Here is a 27,079-nt window from a genome sequence, read left to right as displayed (position 1 = left end):
GAGGACCGTGACCGACGTGTCGAGTGCCGCAGAAGCCCAAATCCCAATTGGAGAGGTCACTGGCAGAAAACCCTCGGCACGGTTAGACTCCACACCTCTGCGTTAGGTCTAGCCAATTCCCGAGCTGAATAGGCAGGGATTCCAGTAAACTTGTGACAGAATACTCTGGCCATAAATATGGATCCAGCGGCCGGTCCGTCTCCAAAGGAGCTCCTGGAGCACCTGCTAACCAGAGTGAACAAGCAGGAACAGGATCAGGCACAGATCATGCAATGTCTGCAGACCCTGATGCAACGAATTGAAGCTCCTCCTACTCCACCGCCTCCGGCACCACTTCCCCCGGTGGTCGCAGCAAGTGCTCCCTCACTTCGCATTCCGAACCCAGCTAAATTCGATGGGAATCCTAAGGAGTGTCGGGGGTTTCTGAATCAGTGCCTTATCCAGTTTGAGATACAGGCAGCATCCTTCCTGTCGGATAGAGCGAAGGTAGCCTACATGATTTCACTACTGTCGGGTCAAGCTCTGTCCTGGGCCTCTCCACTCTGGGAGAAGGATCACGCGGTGATTAATAGCATCACTGAATTCATCACCGAGTTCCGTAAGGTGTTTGATGAACCAGGCCGGGTGACGTCCGCCGCCTCAGACATTCTTCGGCTGAGACAGGGAACCCAGACTGTGGGTCAATACACAGTTCAGTTCAGGACCCTCGCATCCGAGCTGGGGTGGAACGAGGAAGCCCTGATGGCCACCTTCACACAGGGGCTATCCGAGAAAATTAAGGATGAGTTGGCAGGTCGAGAGCCGTCGACTTCTTTGGACGACCTTATTTCCTTATGTACACGGGTTGACCTCCGTTACCAAGAGAGGGACAAGGAGAGGGAACAGTCCCGGAAGTACAGTTTCAAGTTGGCACCTCGATTTATTCCTCCAACTAGCTCACCATCGGCATCAGCCTCCGGGGCAAGTCAGCAGTCAGAGGAACCCATGCAGATTGGGAAAGCTCGCCTTCCTTTCGCAGAAAGGGAGCGAAGATTCAAGAATCGACTGTGTCTGTACTGTGGGGAGTCAGGTCATCTCCTCTCCGCTTGTTCTAAGCGTCCGGGAAACGACAAGGCCTAACTGATTATAAGGGGGTCAGGTTAGGCACATTATCGTATACCTCTTCTCAAGTATCCGCAATTGGGTTCACCATCGACGTAACCCTAACTTATAAAAACTCTTCCTTGATTCTCAAAGCATTTCTAGATTCCGGCGCAGATGGTAATTTCATCACAGCAGATACTGCCAAGCGCTTAGGAGTTCTGTGTCATGGACTGAAGAATCCTCTACACATCATCGGAGTAGATGGTAATAGATTGCCCTTTTCAAACATCTGTTCCAATACTGCCGCTGTACAGATGAGAGTAGGGATCCTCCATAAAGAGTCCATTCCCTTCTTCGTGCTTCCATCAGCAGAGAACCCTGTAATTTTGGGATTGCCATGGCTACAGTTGCATTCACCTGTCCTGGACTGGAAGCATCCTCAAGTATTGGCATGGGGGCAGGAGTGTCAGGGGCGATGCCTTGAACAGGTGAAACGTCATTCATGTACTATATCCTCCTCTAAACTGGGAACCAGCCCCAAGCTTCCAATCGCTTACCAAGCCTTCGCGGATGTGTTCAGCAAGAAGGAAGCAGAGAAGCTACCAGCCCATAGAATTTGGGATTGTGCCATAGATTTAGTTCCTGGGAAATGTCCTCCTCGGGGTCGAGTGTTTCCATTGTCCATGGCAGAGTCTCAGTCAGTTTCCGAGTATATTAAGGATAATCTGGAGCGGGGTTTTATCAGAGAATCTAAATCACCAGCGGGAGCGGGGCTGTTCTTTGTAAAGAAAAAAGACGGGGGTCTCAGGCCCTGTATTGATTATAGGGGTCTCAATGCCATCACGGTGAAGGATCGTTTTCCCCTCCCCCTCATCTCCGAACTCTTTGACAGGATCAAAGGGGCTCATTTTTTCACAAAACTGGATCTCCGTGGGGCATATAATTTGATCCGAATTAGGCCAGGAGATGAGTGGAAGACAGCCTTCAATACGCGAGATGGACACTTTGAGTATTTGGTGATGCCGTTCGGCTTGAGCAACGCTCCGGCAGTTTTCCAAAGATACATGAACCATATCTTCCAAGATCTGTTGAACAGATTTGTAATTGTCTACCTGGACGACATCTTAATTTTTTCAAGAAACCTTCATGTACATCAGCAGCATGTTCAAGAGGTTCTGAATCGTCTTCGTAAGCACCGGTTGTACTGCAAACTAGAGAAATGCTCATTCGAACAACAGGAGATGCCATTCTTGGGGTTCATTGTTACTGGGTCAGAATTACGGATGGACCCAAAGAAGTTGTCTGCAATCTCTGACTGGCCACAACCAGTAGGGTTAAATCCATTCAACGTTTTTTGGGTTTTTGCAACTTCTACAGACAGTTCATAAAGGGTTATTCTTCTGTAGTAGCTCCTATAACCAAGCTCACTCGCAAAGGCGAGAATACCAAAGAGTGGTCTGCTGAGGCTAAGCGAGCCTTTTCATTACTCAAGCACCTCTTTCTTTCCGCACCCATTTTAAGGCAGCCTAACCCTGACAAAACCTTCTTCGTGGAGGTAGATGCATCTTCAGTAGGGGTAGGGGCAGTCCTTTCCCAAAAAGATGAGGCTAACAAATGGTACGCCTGTGGTTTCTTCTCCAAGAAATTTCAACCTGCAGAAAGAAATTATGCTGTAGGGGACAAGGAGCTGTTAGCTATTAAGTTGGCCTTACAGGAATGGCGTCATATATTGGAGGGCGCAAAATTCCCAGTAACAGTCTATACTGATCACAGAAACCTAATGTACCTCAAGACGGCTCATTGCCTAAATTATAGACAGGCTCGATGGTCCTTATTTTTTGACCGATTCGATCTGGTGCTAACTTATCGCCCAGGAGACAAGAACATCAAGGCAGATGCACTTTCGCGAGTATTTGGGCCAGCTGCCTCAGAGGAGTTAGATGACCAGAAGCCCATTTTAAAGTCTTCTTGTTTCATTGCATCCTCCAAAAAGATTAAAGTCCCCGTAGGGAAGACGTTTGTGCCATTAAAGTCCCGAACCAAACTGCTGAATTGGTTCCACTCCTCTCACTTCACCGGACACGCAGGTGTCAAGAAGACTACAGAAATCATTTGTCGTAGTTACTGGTGGCCCTCAGTCAAAACAGACGTCAAGAACTTTGTAGCTGCTTGCGATACATGTGCTCAACACAAGTCCATACCACAAGCTCCAGTTGGCTTACTTCAGCCCCTTCCAGTCCCAACTCACCCCTGGGTTGATATTTCGATGGATTTCATCACTGAACTCCCTGTTAGCCAAGGTTTTAATACTGTCTGGGTGGTGGTGGATCGTTTTTCCAAGGCGGCTCACTTCATTCCCCTCAAGGGTCTCCCATCTGCTTCTCAGCTGGCCGAGAGTTTTATAAAAAATATCTTTAGACTGCATGGATTTCCTCAAAGTATAGTGTCTGATAGAGGAGTCCAATTCACTTCCAAGTTTTGGCGAGCTTTATGTTCTTCTTTTAATATCAAACTCAACTTCTCTTCGGCTTACCATCCCCAGAGCAATGGGCAGACCGAAAGGGTTAACCAAGACCTCGAAAAGTTTTTAAGGATGTATGTGTCAGCCAATCAAGATGATTGGGCGTCTTTGCTTCCTTGGGCAGAATTTGCCCACAACAATCTTTACCACGAGTCCACCGGTCAGTCTCCATTCTTCATTCAAAATGGATTCCATCCTAATCTTCCAGAAATGTTTTTCAAATCTTCCAGTACTCTGCCAGCTGTCCAACACACTGTTGAAAAGTTTTTGAATATTTGGTCTGAGGTGAGAAGAAACCTTACTAAAACCTCTGATCGCTACAGACGTTTTGCCAATTATAAAAGGAAAACGGCTCCCCAATTTAAACCCGGAGATAGGGTATGGCTCTCCACGAGACATTTAAGGCTCAAAGTCCCGTCTATGAAGTTAGCTCAAAAGTTCATTGGTCCCTTTTATGTCCTTCAAGTAATTAATCCAGTAGCAGTAAGGCTCAAACTGCCCAGATCTCTTAGGATTCCCAACGTCTTTCATGTGTCACTTCTGAAACCACTTATTCTCAATAAGTTTTCTTCTCTCAAACGGCCTCATACGCCTCTCCTAGTAGATGGTCAGGAGGAATATGAGATAAAACAGATTCTGGATTCAAGAATTTCCAGGGGTCGTGTTCAGTTCCTCATCGACTGGAAAGGATTCGGTCCTGAAGAGCGCTGCTGGGTTAAGGCCTCTGAGATTCACGCTCCGCAGTTACTCCGCAGGTTTCATCAGAAATATCCCAGGAAACCTTTCATAGGGTGTTCGGTGCCCATCCCTAGGGTGGGGGGTAATGTCACAGTCTCCCGGACCGCGGGAGTCTCTTACCGGGTCCGGGGACGTGCGTTCTGCGGGCCGCAGGTCAGGCGGGGTGGACGGCAGGCTGGGCATGGCGGGCGGCAGGCTGACTCCTTCAAGCAGCGGGGAGTTCAGCCTGGGTGTCTCCGTGCTGACACGGGCGGTAGCCGGCAAGTCAGCAGGCTGCTGGAGTCTCCCTCCGTCGGAGCTTCAGCAGCGTGTGTCCAGGCTTCCGGGTATGCGGGCGCGCGCTCACTAGGGGCGCGCGCGCCGCACGTTCTAAGATTTAAAGGCACAGGCAGGAAATAAGCAGCAGCCTGCAGGGGATAAAAGGAAGTCTCTGGCAGGGGAACTCTGCCAGAGTATAGGCTCACACCTACTCCAGCGTTACTGTGCCTTAGTGCTTGTCTCTATTGCTATCATTTGATCCGGCTTGTTACTGACGATTCTCCCGCTTAACCCCTTGTACTCCGCTTGTGACTTCTCCGTGTATGACCCCGGCTTGCTCTCGACTATCCTCCCGTCTCATCCCAGTGTACCGCAACCAGTGTCTCCCGTGTATGACCCGGCTTGTCTTGGACCTTCTTTGCCTCTCCCCTGGGCTCCTAACTGACCGTATAAATACCGACCCGGCTAGACGTCCGCTTCTCCATATCATCTACCTCCCAGCCTCCAGCTCATAAAGGGAAACCTAACCAGAGGACCGTGACCGACGTGTCGAGTGCCGCAGAAGCCCAAATCCCAATTGGAGAGGTCACTGGCAGAAAACCCTCGGCACGGTTAGACTCCACACCTCTGCGTTAGGTCTAGCCAATTCCCGAGCTGAATAGGCAGGGATTCCAGTAAACTTGTGACATCGGCCCTGGGGAACCGGAGATATCTGACTTCAAAGCAGTGGTCCCCACCTAAGCTTGTTAATTGCTCTCCCCAGTCAGATATTTCAGTTTCTGTCTGACTTAGAGTTTTTCTGAGGGTATATTCCAAAAGTTGGGACTCTCCCCCCTTGATGGACACTAGTAGCTTGTCTCTACTCTTCCCAGAACCAGAGATATCAGCCTTCCAGCAGCTGGTTACTGCTCCAGATCCACACACCTGGTATGTAGTTTTATATACTCGTTGGCGGATTGCTCTGCCTCCTGATATCTGATCCCCTAGTCCCCAATACCATTTGGTAGGTGGGATTATCTAGTTTTTAATTCCATTAAAAGCTAAGAAATCTAGTTCCTGGAACTGGAGATATCTGCAGTCAAGCAAGCTGTCCTCCCACCAGAAAATGATGAATAATAAGCCCACTCCACTATACACCCCTCCTCTGCGTATTAAACATCCTCTACCACCCTGAAAGTTATGTATTGGGACCCCTTCATTCAGACCAATGCCCCCTTCTCCCACCTCATCTCCCACCATCTGTGCAGTAAAGGGGTAATTAGTGGAAATTACTGAGCCCTACATGCTGATCGGTTGATATAATACCCCTACCACCCGCGGGACATCAAAGCTTCCGCTCATAGCACCCCTACTGCTGGAGGATAGGTAGGGGCCCCAATACATTGCTATGCCCAGGGGTCTACTCTGCTGTTATGTATATATATTTATATATATATATATTATTTATATACACTTGGTCTATCTATAATACTTTAACTGACCCGGCATATACTGGGTCACCTAAGTGTCCATCTCTGTGCTTTGCTCCGCCCCTCTGGAAACCCCCTTCTGAAAATCCTGCGTTTGCCCCTGCACTTGAAGGTTTGGAACTACAGTAGGTAGGAGTCTTAGGGTCTGATTCTGGTTCACTCGCAAAAGCAAATTCTCTCTCTAATGGACACCACGTGCACTGCAGGTGGGGCAGATGTAACATGTGCAGAGAGAGTTAGATAACTCTCTCTGCACATGTTACATCTTCCCCAACTGCAGTGCACATGGTTTTGTCCATTAAAGAGAGAATTTGCTTTTGCAAGTGAACCAGAATCAGGCCCTTATTGCTTACAATAGGGCAGTCCACAGAGTTGGTGCAGTCCGAAGAAAGTCCTGCCATCGTACATGGAAATAGTAATGAGTGTGCATGAGAGACGTAGATCTTGAGAAGAGAGGAGAGGTTGGGTTGGGGGATATTTTGGAGCTTTTGGGTTTAAGTGGGAAGCATAATGTTTGGGAAACACAGCATTCCAGAATAAAAAACCTCATACGATCTGTGAAACACAGTGGTGGTGGCGGTGGTGGTATCATGACTTGGGCCTGTTTTGCTGCATATGGCCCAGGACGACATGCCATCATTGATTTGACAATGAATTCTGAATTATACCATAATATTCTAAAGGAAAATGTCATGTCCATGCCCTGCCTCTCAAGAGAATGTGGATGATCAGGGCCGCCACTAGTAATGTTGGGGCCCGGGACTGACCTTCAGCCCCCCCTCCTCGCGCACGCCGGCACCCCCCTCGCTTGCCGGCACCCTGCCCCCCCCAATTACTATTACTTACCAGCGGTGGCGGCGGAGCAGCATCTTCTCCCTCCGGGACTCATGACTCGGGGCTCGGAGCACTCACTGCACAGTGTAGCCTGCAGAGCGCCGAGCCCCTCTGTATCCTAGGCTCGGCGCTCTGCAGGCTGCACTTTGTATTGTGCACGCCTGGCCACTGGCGCCGGGTGGGGGGATTGGTGCAGGTGGGGGGGGTATGTATGTATGTCTGTATCTATATACACATACAGTACATTTATAGGGAGTGGTGTTCCAATTCTTTTTCTGTCACAGGGCACCAAAAAGTCTAGTCATGGATATGTTCCTCACCTCATCCCAGTATAACTGATTGACTACTAGGAGATGGAAAATTACAGATCCAGGTGATGACAGACTCACATTAGTGTATATACAGCATCAGTATGCATTGCATCAGTTAATACAGCACCTGTCAGTCCTTTCTCTATCTACAAGTTTACTCACTGACAGCGATGACAACTTTGCCGACTTACCAATGTCTTCTGCAAGAACCTCATCATTAGGCTGATTTAATAGCCAATTAAAGCTTTTTTATAGAAACAATTATAATTAGGAAAACTAGATCATTTAGAAAATATATACTTTTTATTGACACATCCCAAAGTAACAGAACAGTGGTAAGAATGTACAAATAAATCCAAATCAGTTTTATGATGTAAGGAAAATGTGACAAAAGATCAAACAGGGTTAATTTTTCATAGCCACTGTGTTTTAGGAGACACATCTAATGTTCATAATAAATCAGTATTCTTATAATAGTATTTTCTTACATGCCAGCAGAAGTAGTATAATTGCTAGAGATAATAGGGTCTGGAATATGATTTAAGGTTACTTTACTGCTATTCGAATAATTTCTGTATAGTCATAAAGCAATATTGTTTCACGTTATGAAGAATGATCATGGGCTTCCTATCAATCTAATATGTTTAGAATTATGCAAATGAGTAACTTTTGCAAAAATTCCGAGACTATGAACATGGCCACCATTCCCAGCCAGTGCAGCTTTTACCAGAACACATTGTATTTCCCCAAAACACGTGTTGGATCTGGCCATCGAATACGCATATGGGCTAGGGCAGGCATGTCCAAACTATGGCCCTCCAGCTGTATTGAAACTACACATCCCAGCATGCCTTGCCATAGTTTTAGCAATCCCTAATAGCAAAACTGTGGCAAGGCATGATGGGACTTGTAGTTTCGCAACAGCTGGAGGATCAAAGTTTGGACATGCCTGGGCTAGGGAGATGGTTGATTGGTGTAACACAGGTTTTCATGGTGAGCACACCCTTAAATAACATTGTCGCGATTTGTAGTTTCCAGGCAAAGTGTGTACAGCCGATCGCCTGCTCTTGTTAGTAATATGCGATATCTTCCGGTCAGCCGTGCTGCATGGCCAACCAAAGACATGATTCACACTTGCTCGCTAGGCTGCATATATTCTCTGTGATAAACGGCATAGCTTTCCATCTTGGCGTTCCGTTTGCGGAGATGGGGATATGCGAGCGTCTCACATGCACGCCCGTGCAATGGCCACGTATGGCACAAGCGCCTCACACGCATCCCATTCCCATCCAGTGGTGCGCCGAGACAGGAAGCTATGGTGCGCCAGCGAGATGAACAAGCGTGGCTAAATCTGTATCGTAGAACATGAAGTGGAGGTTTATCTTCAGGGTATTTCAGATAGAGGAAAACCCCAAGGGTCTTAAGGATCCAAAACATATCCACAATCAGGAGAAACAACCCTGCATTCTGTAGAAAATGGGCTGCAATATTGAATAGTGCTTAATTTGATTTAATTCTCCTCGTTACAGTGGAGGCAACAAGAGAATTAAACATTACCAAAGACAAATTGAAGCCCTACGAGACGCTGCATCTTGAGGCCTTGAAACAGGATGAATCAGACGGGTGCCAGATGACTGCCCAACAGAGGGGAACCGAAGTTCAGTATCCTGACATCAGAATCCCCCCTGTCGGACCGTCATACCACACCCGACTCAGACAACTGTCTAGTTAAGTTGCAAAAGCAGGTAGACAAATACAGAGCAGATTTAATATAGTTCAAGCGTAAGAAACTCTCCGTGGTTATTAAAGATTAGAAAGACCAACGGATCTATTACTGGGCAAGTAGTCAACCCAGTGCTGCTAGAAGATCGCAATATAAACCTCGTAGAAATAGGAGATTTTCTTTGGAGAGAGAATACTCTGGAGATCAGCAGATCTTGTATCAAACAGTGATATGAATGAAGGAACCAGTCACCACATACACTGATTGCTGACGAGGAGTCTGTTTCGAAATGCGGATTAGGATTTGTCCCACTAACCAATTGGATCCTCTGCAAAGTAAAATAGACCTTTATTGCTTCAACTCCGTCTTAAAGAATATTTGAAGGCTAAGGGCATGTCTGTGATTTCTGCATCAGCAAGCTCTTCACAGTCCCTCAAGCAAAAAAAACAATCCAACATAACCATCAAGTCCTTTGATAAAATACTCACACATACTACTGAACAACAAAAGGTTATATGTGAACTGTTCCAGAAAAGGGATAAGCGTTCCATTGATAACAAAATGGTCTGGATTAATCAATTCTCACCTGCAAGTGATACTTTAGTATGGACCGCTAAGAAACACTGGTCACTAATCAACACTGACCCTAATCTACCACTGCTTTTACCCTGTTACAAACGGGCATGCAACCTGTCGGACTTGTTAATACATATGGATAATGGCCCTTATTCTGGTTCACTCGCAAAGGCATATTCCTTTGCAAATGGTCAAAACCATGTGCACAGAAACAGAAAACAGAAACAAAATAACTCACTCAAATCTAAATCTCTCTGCACGTGTTACATCTGCCCCCCCCCCCCCTGCAGTGCACATGGATTTGTGCATTTGATAAGGAATTTGCCTTTGCGATTGAACCAGAATAAAGGCCAATACACCTACAGTTCCATTAAATTCCAAGGAACATTTTATGACAAGAAAACCGGGAAAACACAGAAGTGTGGGTTGTACCACTTTTATATATATAATTTTTTTATATTGCTTTTATATATCTGTATACATACATACACACACGCACACACACACACACACACACACACACACACACACACACACATTGTGTTATGCTACAAGCGGAATTGAAGTTTACAATTTTAATTCTTTTCTTCTTATCCAGTGCAAAATTATTCCGAATTTCTTTGCGTTTAATGTGACAACCTGCAGAAGAATTATTTCTATTTAATTTTTAATACGATAGAATTTTGGCTCTGATGACAAAAAAACAAACTCCTGAAGAATTTTAGTGGCACATTTGGAGACAAGCACCGGGTACTAACAGTGAGCACAATTTGACGCCATCTGGCATAAAATGAAGAACTGTATACAAATATGTTATGGTTCATCAGCTTCTTTCTAGACCATAAGATTTTATTTTACTGGACCAATGAATTTCTTAATTTGCATCTAGCTCCGAAAAAGCAGATCATTAAATAATGGCATCTGTGTAATGCAAACTTCCTACTGTAACTGTGCCAGCAGCCACCTCTTGCTGTAGTATAATACAGTATGGGTGACATTCTATGGGATGAGATTTTTTCGCACTTTCAAAATCGCCCATTATCACATTATCGCTACATAGGCTGTTAGCGGCATCGGAGAAAGCCGGTTGTCCCCGCTGTCAGTGCGGGGGTAGCCGGCTCTGCAGCAGAAGGGAGACCAGCGCTGGATCCTGGATCGGTGAGTATGTGGGTGTAAAAGTGAGGTGTGTGTGTGTGTGTGTGTAATAAAGTTTTACTTCTCTGTGTGTGTGGTTTTTTTTACATTCTTTTTACAGGTGGACTACAAGTCCCAGCGGGCCCATTAATGCCCCGCATGCTGGGACTTGTGGTTCTCCAAGTCCCAGCATGCGGGGCAGGTCTGCTGGCACTTGTAGTTCTTCTGTATCAAGCAATGTTATGTATGGAAGATTTAACACTATCAGGCCGGCGTCCACTGGCCAGGGACGCCGGTGACAGCCCCGGGCTTCAGCCCTGGACGTGTGAAGCCTGGGGGGGGACCCCTTTATGGGGGGTCCCCACTCCTCCAGGTACCCCGTCCAAGGCTGACCAGCCACGGTGCTCATGTTTCGGCCGGGGGACCTTATATAAAAAGTGTCCCCCGGCTGTGGCATGACACCGAGGGCTGTTGGAGCCCGGTGCTGGTTTCAAAATACGGGGGACCCCCAGATTTTTTGTCCCCCGTATTTTTGGAACCAGGACCGGTCCAAGAGTCCGGGGCTGGTTTCAGAAATACGGGGGACCCCTATGCTTTTTGTCCCCCGTATTTTTGGAACCAGCCCCAGCTCAATGAGCCCGGGGCTGGTTATGCTCAGGAGGGGGGACCCCACGCAATTTTTTTTGTCAAAAAACACTTTTCCAAATTTTTTAACACAGGGCCATGCACAGATCTCTATGATCTGTGCAGGGTTCTGGCCAATTCGCATATCAGAACCTGGTCTGATTTTTTTGAGATTTTTAGACACATTTTTCAAATTCGCATTAAATATGCGAATTGTATACTTTTCAATGTCAAAAAACATCTGGATGCGAGTTCTGGCGAAAATTAAAAATCGCACTTCTAAAAAGTGCGATTTCGCGGCAAAACCGCACTTTTTGCCGATTTTCACATCTCATTAAATATGCGAATTAGGGAAAAAGTGCGAAAACGGACGTTTTTGCGATAAAATTCACCAAAGTCAGATTATCTCATCCCTTAGAATGTCACCCTAGATTTCAGTTTATCACCAAGACTTTCACACAGACAATAATAATTGTACTTGTCATTCTCTATTTGCTTATGTTAGAATGAATAAAAAATATTAATGAATCTCTGGTAATATGAATTGTGCTGTATGCGGCTACCTTCAAGAAGTGGATTTTATTCTGATATATGGATGACCTTTGGTCATTGATGTTTTGGAATCATTGATGCCCTTGACCAATGGTAACTACTTTTACTATAAATGGAGAAGAACCAGATGTTTTTCCACCATCGATGCTACCAATTTTTTTTAGCAGAACTAAAGGGGGCACTTCCCCCTCTATGCTCCTGTGTCCCAGCAGAGGAAGCCCCCAAGTCGAGCCAGCCTGGGTACTTTCAGTTTTGATGCATTGGCCACTGCAGCGGTCTTTGCTGTTGCCCATAGCAATATCCCATGTGAAATAAAACTCCCATCTTAGTAAATTTCCCCCTAAGTGTATCACACTACTGTCTTTTTTTAGGTACTTGTTTCCTACCACGGCGCCACGGATTTCAATTGTATGGCATCGGGTCTATCAGACCGGGTCGCATCGCATTGCGTGCGACCAGATCGCATGCGATGCGATTAGACCCGATTTTTTATTGTACAGCCACCCTGATGGCTGATTCCTATGTTAAATGCCCCCCCCCCCCCCCCAAGAACCGATTTTTAATTGTACACCCACCTTGATGGGTAATTAGTATGTAAAAAGCCCCCCATTGTTAACGCCACGCCACTATCAACGCCAACCCGAAGAGTGGCGAGCGCAGCGAGCCCACGAGGGGCGGAGGTACGCGTCCTCCGACCTTTTCATACCCCCACTATCCACGACGGCGTGGAGTTGATTTTACATAGTGTGGCGAGCGCAGCGAGCCACAAGCTTGGCGAGCGGACGTGGCTTACTTCACATGTATTCCACGGCCCCTCGCGGGGCACGCTGCGCTAGCCACGCTTCAGGCTCGGTGGCTCACTGCGCTCGCCACACTATATAAAATCAACTCCACGCCGACGTGGATAGTCGTTGATACTGGGGTGGAGTTAACTATGGGGGGGCATTTCACATAGTAATTACCCATCAGGATGGGTGTACAATTAAAGATCGGGTCTGGGGGTGCATTTACCATAGGAATCAATGGTAAATTGCGTTGCATTGCATCGCATGCCATTGTAATGGCATGCGATGCAATGCGATTTTAAAATTGTATATGAACTGTAAAAACCCTTATATCGGTCCAGATCGGGTCCCATTGCATACCTTAAGTAATGGTATGCGATGGGACCCGACAGGCGCCGTGCTAGGAAACAAGTACCTTTTTTTAATCCAAAACTGGTGTCTGCGTGATTGCCATACAATGGAGACATATACAATTTTTAATCAACTTTATTAAAAGTTATTTTTTAATACATGTATACACAAGTTGTGCCCCAGAAAAAAAGGATTCAGTATGAAATCCCGGCGGTCGGGATCCCGGCGTTCAAAATCCCGACGCCGGAATCCCGACCGCCGAAATCCCGACAAGGGGGGGACGTGGATCGCTGCACTCACCACGCAGCGGGCCCAGTGCCTCGCTACGCTCGGCACGCTAATTTATTATCACTCCAGGGTTGTTGTGGACACCCACGGAGGGAGAAAGTGTCGGGATTTCGGCAGTCGGGATTCCAGCGTCGGGATTCTGAACGCCGGGGTCCCGACCGCCGGGATTTAAACTGCATCCCGAAAAAAACGGTCTTCTTTCCCCAACTACATCATCAACAAGGCATGCTGTCAGCGGGGGCCATGTGACTTCACTGATGATATTGGTTACCGATATTGTTTAGTGTGTACATACAATATCAGTCAGCCAGGTTTACCGCCGATATTGTTAATGATATCGGCAGTAGAGTCCTTTGCCTAGTGTGTATGGAGCTTATGTCTGGCTTCTGGATAACCCCTTCAGGGTCTAGCACCTGACATTGTCACATTTCTGCCCCCAGAACCCTCCTCTTTGCCACCCACAACAGAGTACAGGAATAAAGGGCAGCAAAATAGGGAAGTATGCCTCAAAAGAAAGTATGGAGGTGAAGTCGTAGAGGATCCACATCAACCACCTGCATTAAGTATAACAAGGATCCTCACAGACATCCTTGATTTTTTGATAGGCAGACTTGGTGGCGCCCCCCTAGATCCCGGCGCCCTAGGCAGCTGCCTAAAGCTGCCTAGTGGTAGAGCCGGCCCTGACTGTAACTACATTTCACTGCTAACCCTATGCAGAAACTACCTTCTGGTGCTAACTACTGTACAGAGTCACAGAACCGTCCATGATTAGTTTATAGACTTCTGGGTGAATTTCCATAAAATGATAAATACTATAACATGCAAATCTTTCTGTTTGTTGCATAAGAAGACATTGCTCTCTGTGCACTGATGGAGCACTCAGATCGACACACAGCAGGATAAGTTGCTGCCCCAGCATGCACAGCAGGTCAGATCCGTCCCTTGTTCTACATATCGTGGTCGCAGCTGGTAAACTCATTATATACTGTACATCTGCTATTCTGGTCATGATCTGGCCTGCTGGTTGGCGGCTAAAAGGTAACAGGCAGCTAGAACCCCTCTCCCCCTTAGTGTCTATGGACACTGGAAGGAGGGCTTTCATTTTTATTTTAAGGTACAGTATAAGGAATACATTAAATAATCGTATAATATTTTCAACAAATATAGAACAACGATAATGGGGTTTATTTACTAACACCTATTTCAGATGTGATGTTGCTCTAGGCAACCAATCAGAATCTACTTCTTATTTATGTAGCACCTTCTAGAAGATAATAGATTGTGGGAGAGATTCTCTAACAATCGCGGCCCAGCTCCGCCCCCCTTCGCATACATAATTATCGCATATGTTCTAACATATGCGATAATTATGGCAAAGGACAGCTATTGCGTTAAGAGCTGTCCTTTTCGGTGAGAGTCACTGGGTCCCAGTGGGTCCCGGCAGCTCCCCCTCCCTCCCTTACCCGGCGCTGCTGCGCCGGGCTCTCCTCCTCCCAGCACCCGGAAGAGGGTCATAGTGCAGGGAGGAGGAGGTCACAGGTCCGGGCAGCACAGCTCTGTGCTGCCCGGACACAGGTGAGGGGGGTCGTTGCGGGGCGGTTGGTGCGGGCGCCAGATTTTTCTGGCGATGCCCCCCGCCGTGGTAACGTGGGGGGGATGCTTAGAGCATCCAAAAATTCAGTAAAATCCCCGATAACGGGGTTTTTACAGCATTTTTAGTTTAGAGAATGTACCCCTGTACCTGATCTGATCCCATCTGAAATAGAACTATCATCTTAGTAACTAAACTCACTGTTTGGATACATCAGCAGTGCTGATTCAGCACAGTCCGCCAACTGAGCCTATTCTGGTGGGAGATTCTTGATTTCTGGGAAATTTCCCTTCTTCCTGAGGACAGTACAGTAGTGTGTACATAGTATGTCCAATTTTATGGTGCTCTACTGGCAACATGCAACCACATGTACTGTAATTATCAGAGGTGCTCGTGCTGCTCTGTGATGTGGGGCTGTGGGTTCTATGTGGCATTATAGTGGTGGGAGATGCTGTGAAGATCAATGCCCATTGCAAGGGAAGAACTGCTACAGAGAATATGTAATCAGGGGTAAAGGGTAGGGAATAAGTGACATTTGCCCCTTTAATTCTCACATATGTTCTTGAAAATTCTCCCACTGTCATGTGTGACTCAAGCACTTCCTATCATTGTCACATATGATATGTGGTAATGGGAAGTAAGGTGAGGGTCTTATTTGATAAGAGGAAATTGGAGACTATAAGGATAATTCTGACTTGGGAAAAAGCGGGAGGGGACCCGTGCACACGCTTCGATTGCCTCCCCCCCCCCCCCCGCTCTCTGATGGTGCAGTAGACTGGTGGTAATTTGTCAAAGAAAGAAGATAGGAACCCTGCGCTTCCTTTTGGGGTGAATTAATAATTGAACGGTGATGGTCTCTTTCGGTGATGGGTAGTTCTTGTTCCTCAAAAACACCTGGGAACCTTATCTGGAAACCTAACACTTGGATCTGCTTCTGGAGAATCTATGCAGGGGTCCACCCGGGTTGTTACATCTGACCCCCCCATATGCTCCATAACCGGCCTTTGGTGAAAGGCCAGATACCGAAGAACGTGGAAAAAATCCCTGAGTTTATTAAGTGACCCCCGAACTACGCCTAAATTCTTGGCCTAAAGGAGAGGCCCAGATACGGTACGAGTACCCACATATTTTCTGCCTTGTGATGTGTGTGTTTTAAATATCTGAGGGAAATCTGCACCATGAGATTATCTCCATCTTATTTTTGAGGTATAAAATCCGGAGGTCCAAACCCGAGGAACAAGAACCACCCATCACAGAAAGAGACCATCACCGTTCAATTATTCATTCACCCCAATAGGAAGTGCAGGGTTCCTATCTTCTTTATTTGACATATACTTTGTAGTTGGTGGTACTACCAGGTGCCCAGCAGCATCCAAGTGGAAGCGCAGACTTTTTTCTTTTTATTATATTTGGTGGTAATTTGTGCCAGAGTCTACTGCACATGCGCAGGTCTCCGGAAACATGGTGCCTGCATCATGTTCCAGAGGATACCTGTATTGCGTGGCTGACATTTTCCAAATGATTTTTGCCACTGCGCTGCGGCGCAATAGGGAGGTGAGCATACTTACATGGGTACAGGATGTGTGGTGTGTGGCCCACCTGGACCCAGGGACCCATGTGCATGGCACACATTGCAGTCATAATAGATATGCCAGTGGGTTATGGGCAGGATGTACTGAAGAGAATATATGGCAAAAGCCTGTATTGGGGGCTTTGTCCGCCCATATGTAATAACCCAGGCCTTGGTGCAAAGGGTAGCATCAGCTTTTGCTGGTGTTATCCTCTAAAAACCTATGGGCTTCTTTCTGCATTGTGCTCTGAGAGGGATCAATTGGGGCATGGCCAGTAGTGCCACAGTACCTTGGTTTATGGGCTGAGTCAGTATCGTCACAGCACCTCAGCCTAAGGGCTGTGGGAGTAAAGTCATAGCACCTCACCCATGTGATGTCATAGCACCTCAACCCAAAAGCATGCTGAGTAATGTCATAGAACTTGAGCCAAGGGGCATAGTCAGTAATATCTCTGCAACTCAGCCAAGACACAAGGCAAGTGATGTCACAGCACCTTAGCCAAGACCAGTGGCGGATTAAAGCAGGGGCGATAGGGGCGGTCGCCCCGGGGCCTCCACACATCAGGGCCCCCCACAGTCATGGCGCCGCTTCCAAATGATGCCGGGCAGCCAGTGGAGTAACAATAGCCCCGCAGACCCCGCAGTCGTGGGGAGGCGCTGTGTAAGTGCGGGCTCCGGGGGTCTGCAGGGCTATAGTAACGCTGTCGATCAGACGGGACCCGCGTCGGCAGCGCCCCCCCCCATTGGCCCATGCCCCCTTCGTGCCGCGGACGCCTTACCCCTCTGCTTAGCAGTGTGGTCCAGGCTCCCCCATTGCCTACAGCTGCTTTGTAAATGGACTATCATAAAATGTCCACCCCATACAGCAGACAGTTCTGTGAAACTGTCTGCTGTATGGGGCGGACATTTTGTGATGGACCATTTACATAGCAGAAGCAGAAGCAGGAGGGAAGCCGGGACCGCACAGGGAAGATCTGCAGGTCCCTGCTGAGTGGAGGGGTAAGGCAGCCCGACGGAGGCATGGGCTGACTGGGTAGCTAACTTTACTGGGGGGGGGGGGGGCATAGTCAGCATGATCTGTGGGGGGCCCCCACAAATTTGTTGTCCAGAGCCCCCACAGACCTTAATACGGCCCTGGCCAAGACGCAGGGTGAGTAATGTCACGGCACATCAGCCCAAGGGGAGTGATAGTCATAGTACCCAAGGCAAGGAGCAGGATGAGTGATGTCATAGCACAATCAACCAAGTGGAATGGCCAGTGATGTTATAGTACACCAGGAAAGGGGCAGGATGAGTGATGTCATGGCACAGTAAGCCGAGAGGCGTGGCCAGTGATGTCACATCACCTCAGCCAAAGGACAACAAGTTAAAGCTGAATGTAATGGTTCCGGAAGATATCACTAAACTACTTTGTAACAGAAATGCAATGTCAGCTTAGCACTGAACAATATCATTTCACTTCATGGTTCATATCTGAAATTAGATTTAGTAATTTAGTGGCCTTTTATGTAACTTTTTCATGCAATGTGTCATTAATGCACCCAACAGAACATCATTTATTTTTATCTTAATTATGATCTAAGCCCTATTTATATCTAATACAAAGGTCATACATGGATACGTTGGTAGTACTTACAGCTGTCCTCTTCGTCTGTGAAAACACTGATCACATAACAAGCGTACACAAATCCGATGAGCTGCAGAAAGTGAGAAAAAGGAATCGCAGTTAATAGGTCAATTATGAAATGAAATTTATAAAGTGGAAAGTGTTGGCATTGTTAATTTAAATCACAGCACAGTATTATTAGCCCATTATGAAGTCTTATGAAAGTGAACCACAAGTGATAGTCTGTAATAAACCTCTCTGATTATCTGTGAAAGCAGCTTTAGCGGAAGAGCTTACCTGGTCTTAATATCAGCGCAATAGAACAATGAACACTGCAAATAGCAGGAAATAGAGAAATTGGCTGTTGAAAATGGCACAATAATGCTCTCAAATTACATCATTAAGTATCCTCACCCGAAGCTCGTTAAGGATATAACACTTGTTGGCCTCTACATTGAATGAGCTTCTGAGAACACTTAACACAACAGTCTTCAAGAGCGTCAGAAACTGCATCGAAGACTGATACTGCAAATGCTCCAGACAGAGATGTTACAAACCCTAGTTAGTAGCACACTACCCCACACTGCACTGCTAAGATACTAAACATCCAAGCATCTGATGTGTGACCTTTGGCAGGTGTACAGTTTTAGCATTCAATAAACTTACTTATCTAAACCTGAAGTAAAGACTCGGAGACTTAGGTTTGGCAGAAAGTGAATTTATTTAAAGCACTGTCAAGCTAATTAATTTGATTATAGATAATTAATTAATGGTGGCCAAGAAAGAAGGGCTCATCATCTAAGCTCCACCCCACAGCTGACATATGTAAACAAACATTCCCTTACAACAAACGGTATCCGCTCCACCTACTACATTGACTGCCCATCCTTCTGGGTGGGGTCGCTGTCCCCGAGCGGGTGACCCAGCGAAGGCCTATAGTCAATGAAGGCGAGCGCACCGAAAAAAACAACTATATACACTGAATCATCAATTAATGAAGACCTAAATCAATTAACCTGCTGTTCTTTCCAGCCAATCAGCCAAGGCAATTAACACCCACCCACCAGTAAGTCAATAGGGGAGGGAGGGCAGTGAAACTTTCAGGCAAAAGAGGAAGACTCCTCCCTTTCCTGTCCCTAATATCCCAGCTATCTCTGCCATCCCCTGCATCCTTATTGAATCTGAGTCACATGCTTCCCTAGGTGCACCCAGCCTTGGATGTTTAACCCAATACATGCCTATGGCAGTCATTTCGTTATTCATCTTGCCAAGTCTAATACAGTATGTGTCAGAATGGAAGAAAACTACCATTAGCGCTTGTTCACTAAACAGTGCATAAAGCAGAAATGTATTACAGTTTTCTTAATTATGGTATGAATAAAGAGATAAGTAATTAATGATAGAGACAAAAGAGGGGGCCTGATTCAGGTGCTGATTGATATATGACGCATGCAGAAAAGTACTGATGTTCGCGTTGGATGCAGAACAGCAGCAGACTGTTAGTGACTGACAGTCTGCTACCATTTGTGGGCAGCGATGGGATGGCCTCTGGTTAGGATGACAGCAATTTTCTGGCCTTCTTCTTTAGATCTGCAGCATCTGGCTTATTACTGTTGCTTCTGATGGTTGCTCCAACCACATCTGTATCAGCTCATGGTGAGCAAATGTGTGCCGTGTTACCAGAATTTTGCATTTGTGCCTGATTATGAGTCTCATGCTCATTACCCATGCGTTACACAGTGCATGCACAAAGGTGATGTTATTATTGTGACACAACCGGTGTCAGATGGGCGTTCCTGAGCAGTGACTGGGTAGTGACTAGTAGCGAATGCAAAAATATGGTAGCGAGTGTATTATTGGAGAGTTGCGCATCTGCAAGCATAGGAAGTCATTGTCAGACAGAGGAACTGCACCTGATATAGGGCTGGTGCAAACTTTCCAATGGTGCGAGTGATAGAAAGCGTTAAAGCAGGTGCCAATCGGCATTACAGCATGCAGTGGTGCTAAAAGTGTGCCTCAGTTCCTGCATATTTGGCCTCAAGGATGTAGACAAGGGAAGGATTCTGAATGTCATTTGCATGTATTTGCAGACAGGCAACCGCTAATAGACACTGCTGTGTGCACTTTTGCGCAATACTCAGAATAAGGCATGTTGTATTACTTCATCAATGCTGCCTACACATACATACCTACTCTCATCATCTCCTCTCCAGACTCCTCCCCAAAAAGGAGAAGCAGTTGGGAGCTGATTATTCAGGTCATTAGGCTCCGCCCTGATACAACATAATACGGCAGTAGCCGATCAGTGAATATGGGATCAGAGACCAAATTACGTGATTATCATAGAATCCTGTTATATTGGCTCATGCAACCCCAATTCCCGGCATTAGCACTGTCCACTTTACTAGGAAGTGGGCAGGTCATCCACTCTTCTGGGAGACTGAGGCACTTACCAGAAATTCAGAAGTTTCCTTTGAGTTCCAGGAAAGTAGGCAGGTATGTACAGGGCTTAAACTGGAACTTGAAAGGTGGGGAACTAATTTCCCTGAGCCACATAATTACCTCCTTCCCATTAGGCAGAGCCAGGGCTAGTGGTAGAGTTTCAAATTTCTGTTGCTAATTTGGCTTGCAATCCTTGTGCATGCATGAATGGAATGGATTGCGAATTCACACAACACAGATCGGCTTTGAATCAGGCCCTAAATTTTGATTGAATTATTATGTAGTATTTCTATCATTGTTAGTCGGTGTCTTACAGAAACCAAAGTTTCTGTTATAGTACACGAGGAGCAGACATAATCAATCTACGCTCCATCTCTATAGCCTACAGTATGCAGTTCCACTGCTGCTACTGTATATTACTGAACCACAGAACATGATAAAGGAGCATTTCATCACATTTCATGGCTGCGTTGGTGTTCAAGTGCTGTACCTCGTGAACAAGAAAAATCAGCGTTTTGCGGTTCCTTCGAGAAACCTGAAGATGTCCTGACTCCTAATGTAGTTCTGTGAATGTTGGGAAAGAACTGTTCTGTGAGTTGGAACGCCTGTGTTTTACCCCTGAGCCTTTCATCGCTGCTCTGTACAATGGATTCTGTCTGTTTCTACTGTTGATGACAGAGAAAAATAACACTGTGCAGGGAGATATTTGCTATCCAGAATTTATTAATTAGACTAGGGCCAGTAGTATCAAGCTTCAACAAGTGATAAAATGGATAGGGATAAACAGCCAGCCAATCAGCACCTACCTTTCATTTTTTTCAAACTATGGGCCAGATGCACTAAGCTTCAAAAGTGATAAAATGGAGAGTGATATACAGCCAGCCAATCAGCTCCTACGTGCCATGTCACAGACTACGCTTGAAAAAGTAGTCCGTTAGGAGCTGATTGGTTGGTTGTTTATGGTTCTCCCTTTTATCACTTTTGGAACTTAGTACATCTGGTCTCAAGCCTGTGACATGACAGTTAGGAGCTGATTGGCTGGCTGTTTATCACTCTTCATTGTATTACTTTTTGAAGCTTGATACATCTAACCCTTAGTATTGAATCTAGCCACAAGAAATAATACAAGTTGTGTTTTAATAGGATTAATCCCATACCTCGCAACTGTCCCGATTTCCACGGGACCATCACATTTTTTGGGATGATCCCATGTCCACCGACCGCCGGGGTACAGCAGTGTCTCGCAGTGGGGAGCAGTTTGGAGTCCTCCCTGCTTTCTGCCGCTCTGCTTAGGGAACAGACGCTGGGGGCATGGTCAGCAGCTCACACAGTGCTAGCCATGCCCCCATAGTGATGAAAATGGGGAAGTGTCTTGCACTCCTGGCATTCCTGTGAAGCCATACACCTTAGAGTGAGGCCACACCCCCTTAGCCGACCCACGACATTACAATGTTGGGAGGTATGTAATCCCACTAATCTGTATACCAGAAACGAGTGCTAAGACTGACTGTGCACCACGGTAATGATTATAGCGATAAGTGATGTTCTTAAAAATCCTAGCAACTGATGCATGACCTTGTGTTTGCATAATACTTAACACTTAACCTAAAATAAAGACTCGGAGACTTGGCTTTCGCAGAAATTGTTAGCTACAGTTATTTAACAACTGTAAATTAAATGCTTAAATAAAAAGGAATTAAATAATGTAGGCAAAGAAATAACGGCTATCTTCTAACCTCACCCATATCATCTATGCCACTTAACTAACAATCTAACAACAAACGGTATAAACTCAACCTTCTAACTTGACGACCCACCCATCCGGGTGATGTCGCTGTACCCGACCGGGTGATACAGCAGACGCTTATATACAACAAAGGTAAGCGCACCAAAACAACCATGAATAATCAATAAACCTCTATATATGACTCAAAACCAGTTAACCTGCTGTTCTTTCTCGCCAAACGGCTAACGCAATGAACTACCCTACCACCAATAAAAACGGAAAGGGAGAACAGGGAGATCTGGAACAAAAGGCTGACTCCACGTCTAACCAGACCATATAACCCAGCTTTCTCCTCCACAAAGCCATCCCCAACCTCGGATGATCCTCCACAAAGCCATCCCCAACCTCGGATGTTTAACCCTCTCCTCTCATATTCAGTCATTCTGTTCTTCATACTGTATAATTTATTTTGACTGTCTTACTTTATTTTTTTGTTGTATTTGAATTTTATATTACTGGACAGATAATTGTTTTACTAATTAATACATTGTGAATAGTAAATACCTATCTCTCTGCAGTTTTATTTTTCTCTTGTATTTTTGGTATTGGGACTGAGCACCCCTAAAATAACAGCTACAGGTGATATAGGTAACAATTGTTTTGGTGACTCGCTCTGTTTCATGGGTGTGGTATGACTGGCCGACAATCGGGATCCTGACAGTCAGTATACCAACATCGGAATCATGACTGCCGGTGTTTTGACAGGGGCAAAGAAGCTCCTTGCGGGTTCTCTGCGTTCACACACTGTGGGCTTGGTGGCTCGCTGCGCTCTCCGCAGGCTCTATTCTCCCTCTATGGAGGTCATGGATCCCCATTGAGGAGAATAGCCCCTGTCAGTCGGGATCCCCCATCGGAGCACCGGCCATAGGGATTCTGATGCCGGTATACTGACTGTCGATCCCGACTGTCGGGCTGTCATCCGGCACCACTGTTTCATCACTATACATTGCCTTATCCACAGTCTATTACAGTCCGCCACACATGGAATAGCTGAGTTCTACCAATAATTAGCCTATGCTGATGTTTAGTTTAAAGCAAACCTTTTCTTCATCTAAATGACCTATTTACTGTAAATGGTTAGCAAAACAATACATTCAGTTTCCTTTCTATGCTCAGAGCGTAAGCACAGAACTGCTCACTGAGATAGTTACCGTGGCAGTTCCATGATAATGATACTGTATAGCTGTTGGAAGTGGGTGTAAAATACCCATTTACCATGATGTGCATTACAATAACATGATGGTTTTATACCAACAGCATTTAAAATGAGTGTTTTTATATACTGTTTATTCCAGTTTGCATGGCAATGCTGACACACCTTCTAGTCTATCTGTAAGCATTTCCATATTCCCTCTCATTCCCTCTCATCTCTATTCTTAAGGCCTCCATACACTATGCAATTTGGACCGGATTTCACCCGAATCCAGAGGATTGGCCGAGAAACTGGGTAAAATAGGGCCAAATTGCACAGTGTATGACATCCGATCTGATCCGATGCACGGTCCCGTGCGCGTTCGGATCAGACTTGGAGGTCAAACGGTCTACACATAAGCAAGGGGAGGGGGGTTGGGGATGTAGTTCTGCACAAGATTTGTTTGTGATTGTAGATGGGGTATCCCCAATATTAAATTGCCGTGTTGTTATTGCAATTAATACATAACTGGGGGTGCTGCCAAAGACAATAATGGTCATACAAGAAACAGAAAAGAAAAGGATTGTCTTTGTGGCTGGCGCACTGAGGAGGATAAGTTATTAGTATTAAAATTTAACTTTTAATAATATCAATAAAAGAAAGCCATTAAAGGTGAAATAAGGATTACATACATAACTGACAAAAACATTGAACAATGATTAAAAGATGCACGTGCTGTGTGTGTGTCGATTTACTGATGTGTTATAATATAGTATGGTTACTTCTGTTGGTGAAGAGATTCCGCACAAAGTGGTACACTATGGTACACGATGTACTGAAGCCCACAACTATGGTACGCGATGTACTGAAGCCCACAATGTAAGTGAGTGGTAGGAGCTATCAACGACAGGAGTCGTATGGGTGACCAGGCATTAAATCGTGTCTGGTTCCTCTATTACTTTACGACTAAGTGTCTGTTGGTTGGATTGGTTGTTATAAATCCAATCTATGAGTATGGTACGCTTCGCTCCGTATCGGAGGCTACTGATCTCATGGGAGGTAGTATCAAATATGCCTCGCATAAACTGATACAATAAGGAATTGGATGTTAGCTGTATCCCCCATAAAAATGGGTTAGAAGTGTACAATAAAGTCTTTTTTTTAAAATGATTCGTAGTTTGTGTCTTATTATTTGCACACAGGTCGAGCTGTGTCCATTCAGCAGACAGATGAAATTCTGTATCCTGCGTGGATGGAGGTTTGGCAGGCTTTGCCTGCGCACCAGACTGACTAAGATTTATGAGAATTGCGTGGGCGATCCAGCAGTGCGTATACCGATGGATCCCTCTATTCAATTATAAGCACACTAGTGTGTGTTGTGTTCTACATAGATCAGGTTTTTCCATAAAACATGTAGTGTCAGTAGGTGCAGCAGACAGATGGATTTATATGTCCTGCACAAATATTACTTAGCGTATTATGCACATGGAAAATCATTCATTTATTGCTGTTTGCGAGGATGGGTTTTGAGAAAAAATTGCATGGGCGATCTGGCAATGTTTATGCTGTCCAGGTCCCTCTATAGTATTGCAATTAAGCCTTCACAGACAGACAGAGTGACTACGTCTGTATATTGTACACCTCTACCGGTGTTAGGTACACCTCTACCAGATTATGACGATTGGACACACACAATCATCCGGTGTGGCAGGCAGACCGCGTTACATATTACATAAATGAAAATGCTGTATCCTGCACCATGTTGATCGTGCAGATATAATGGACACGTGATTGGTGAGGATTAGAAGTGATCCTATATGGCAAACTGGCTTTACTGCCTTATTGCGGCGGAGATTGTACGGGTGGTCTGACAGTATGTATGCCGTCTGATCACTCTATTTTCTCACGCTTGTCCATTGGCATATTGGTTGTCAATCAATCTGGCAATTGTCTGATTGGGTGACCAAAAGAGTATAGTACACTGTGGTCTTTATAATCAGATTTCTGTTACTGATATGACGAAGGGTACAATTTAATGTTGAATGGACCAATTCTAATCCTCACCAATCACGTGTCCATTATATCTGCACGATCAACATGGTGCAGGATACAGCATTTTCATTTATGTAATATGTAACGCGGTCTGCCTGCCACACCGGATGATTGTGTGTGTCCAATCGTCATAATCTGGTAGAGGTGTACCTAACACCGGTAGAGGTGTACAATATACAGACGTAGTCACTCTGTCTGTCTGTGAAGGCTTAATTGCAATACTATAGAGGGACCTGGACAGCATACACATTGCCAGATCGCCCATGCAATTTTTTCTCAAAACCCATCCTCGCAAACAGCAATAAATGAATGATTTTCCATGTGCATAATACGCTAAGTAATATTTGTGCAGGACATATAATTCCATCTGTCTGCTGCACCTACTGACACTACATGTTTTATGGAAAAACCTGATCTATGTAGAACACAACACACACTAGTGTGCTTATAATTGAATAGAGGGATCCATCGGTATACACACTGCCGGATCGCCCACGCAATTCTCATAAATCTTAGTCAGTCTGGTGCGCAGGCAAAGCCTGCCAAACCTCCATCCACGCAGGATACAGAATTTCATCTGTCTGCTGAATGGACACAGCTCGACCTGTGTGCAAATAATAAGACACAAACTACGAATCATTTTTAAAAAAAGACTTTATTGTACACTTCTAACCCATTTTTATGGGGGATACAGCTAACATCCAATTCCTTATTGTATCAGTTTATGCGAGGCATATTTGATACTACCTCCCATGAGATCAGTAGCCTCCGATACGGAGCGAAGCGTACCATACTCATAGATTGGATTTATAACAACCAATCCAACCAACAGACACTTAGTCGTAAAGTAATAGAGGAACCAGACACGATTTAATGCCTGGTCACCCATACGACTCCTGTCGTTGATAGCTCCTACCACTCACTTACATTGTGGGCTTCAGTACATCGCGTACCATAGTTGTGGGCTTCAGTACATCGTGTACCATAGTGTACCACTTTGTGCGGAATCTCTTCACCAACAGAAGTAACCATACTATATAACACATCAGTAAATCGACACACACACAGCACGTGCATCTTTTAATCATTGTTCAATGTTTTTGTCAGTTATGTATGTAATCCTTATTTCACCTTTAATGGCTTTCTTTTATTGATATTATTAAAAGTTAAATTTTAATACTAATAACTTATCCTCTTCAGTGCGCCAGCCACAAAGACAATCCTTTTCTTTTCTGTTTCTCAAAAGGTCTACACATAAGATAAGACTTATGTGCAGCGATCATTGCGACAGAGAGAGCGAGGTCCAGGAAGCAGGGCCCTGGTGCGGTGGGCGGGGACTGGGGAGCAGGGTCCGGCGTAGCGGGGACCGGAGAGTTGGGTCCGGGGTAGCGGCAGGAGAGCATGATTCGGGGTAGCAACAGGCAGCGAGCGGTGGGAGAATTGAAAAAATCTCATTCAAAAGACTGGGCGGCCGCTGATTGGCTGAGAGCTCAGACACATTGCCTAGCTGCACAGTATGGCTTGTGTACCCATGTTACAAACCTTCTCAGGACTTGGGTTCTAATTAACCCATAACTAGGAGCCATTCTGATTTTATCCCCAATAGTTCTTTACTGCATTATTCCTGCTATAACTAGTGGCAGATACAATGTA

At 45.6% G+C, this 27,079-nt stretch overlaps 1 protein-coding gene across 2 annotated transcripts in view; it reads right to left on the bottom strand.

The window, feature by feature from the left end:
- NKAIN3 (sodium/potassium transporting ATPase interacting 3) overlaps nucleotides 1-27,079 on the bottom strand; it is a 434,621-nt gene that overhangs the window by 11,295 nt on the left and 396,247 nt on the right. For both annotated transcript variants that reach the window (XM_083187167.1, XM_083187166.1), the window contains exon 5: nucleotides 18,045-18,105. In XM_083187167.1, the coding sequence (XP_083043293.1) occupies nucleotides 18,045-18,105 (61 nt within the window). The remainder of the gene's footprint in view (nucleotides 1-18,044; nucleotides 18,106-27,079) is intronic.

Source organism: Crinia signifera, chromosome 5 (genome assembly GCF_055691185.1).
Source record: "Crinia signifera chromosome 5, ASM5569118v1, whole genome shotgun sequence".
NCBI lineage: Eukaryota > Metazoa > Chordata > Amphibia > Anura > Myobatrachidae > Crinia > Crinia signifera.
The sequence above is the reverse complement of the archived record's forward strand: the minus strand, read 5'-3'. Positions and strand labels throughout refer to the sequence as shown.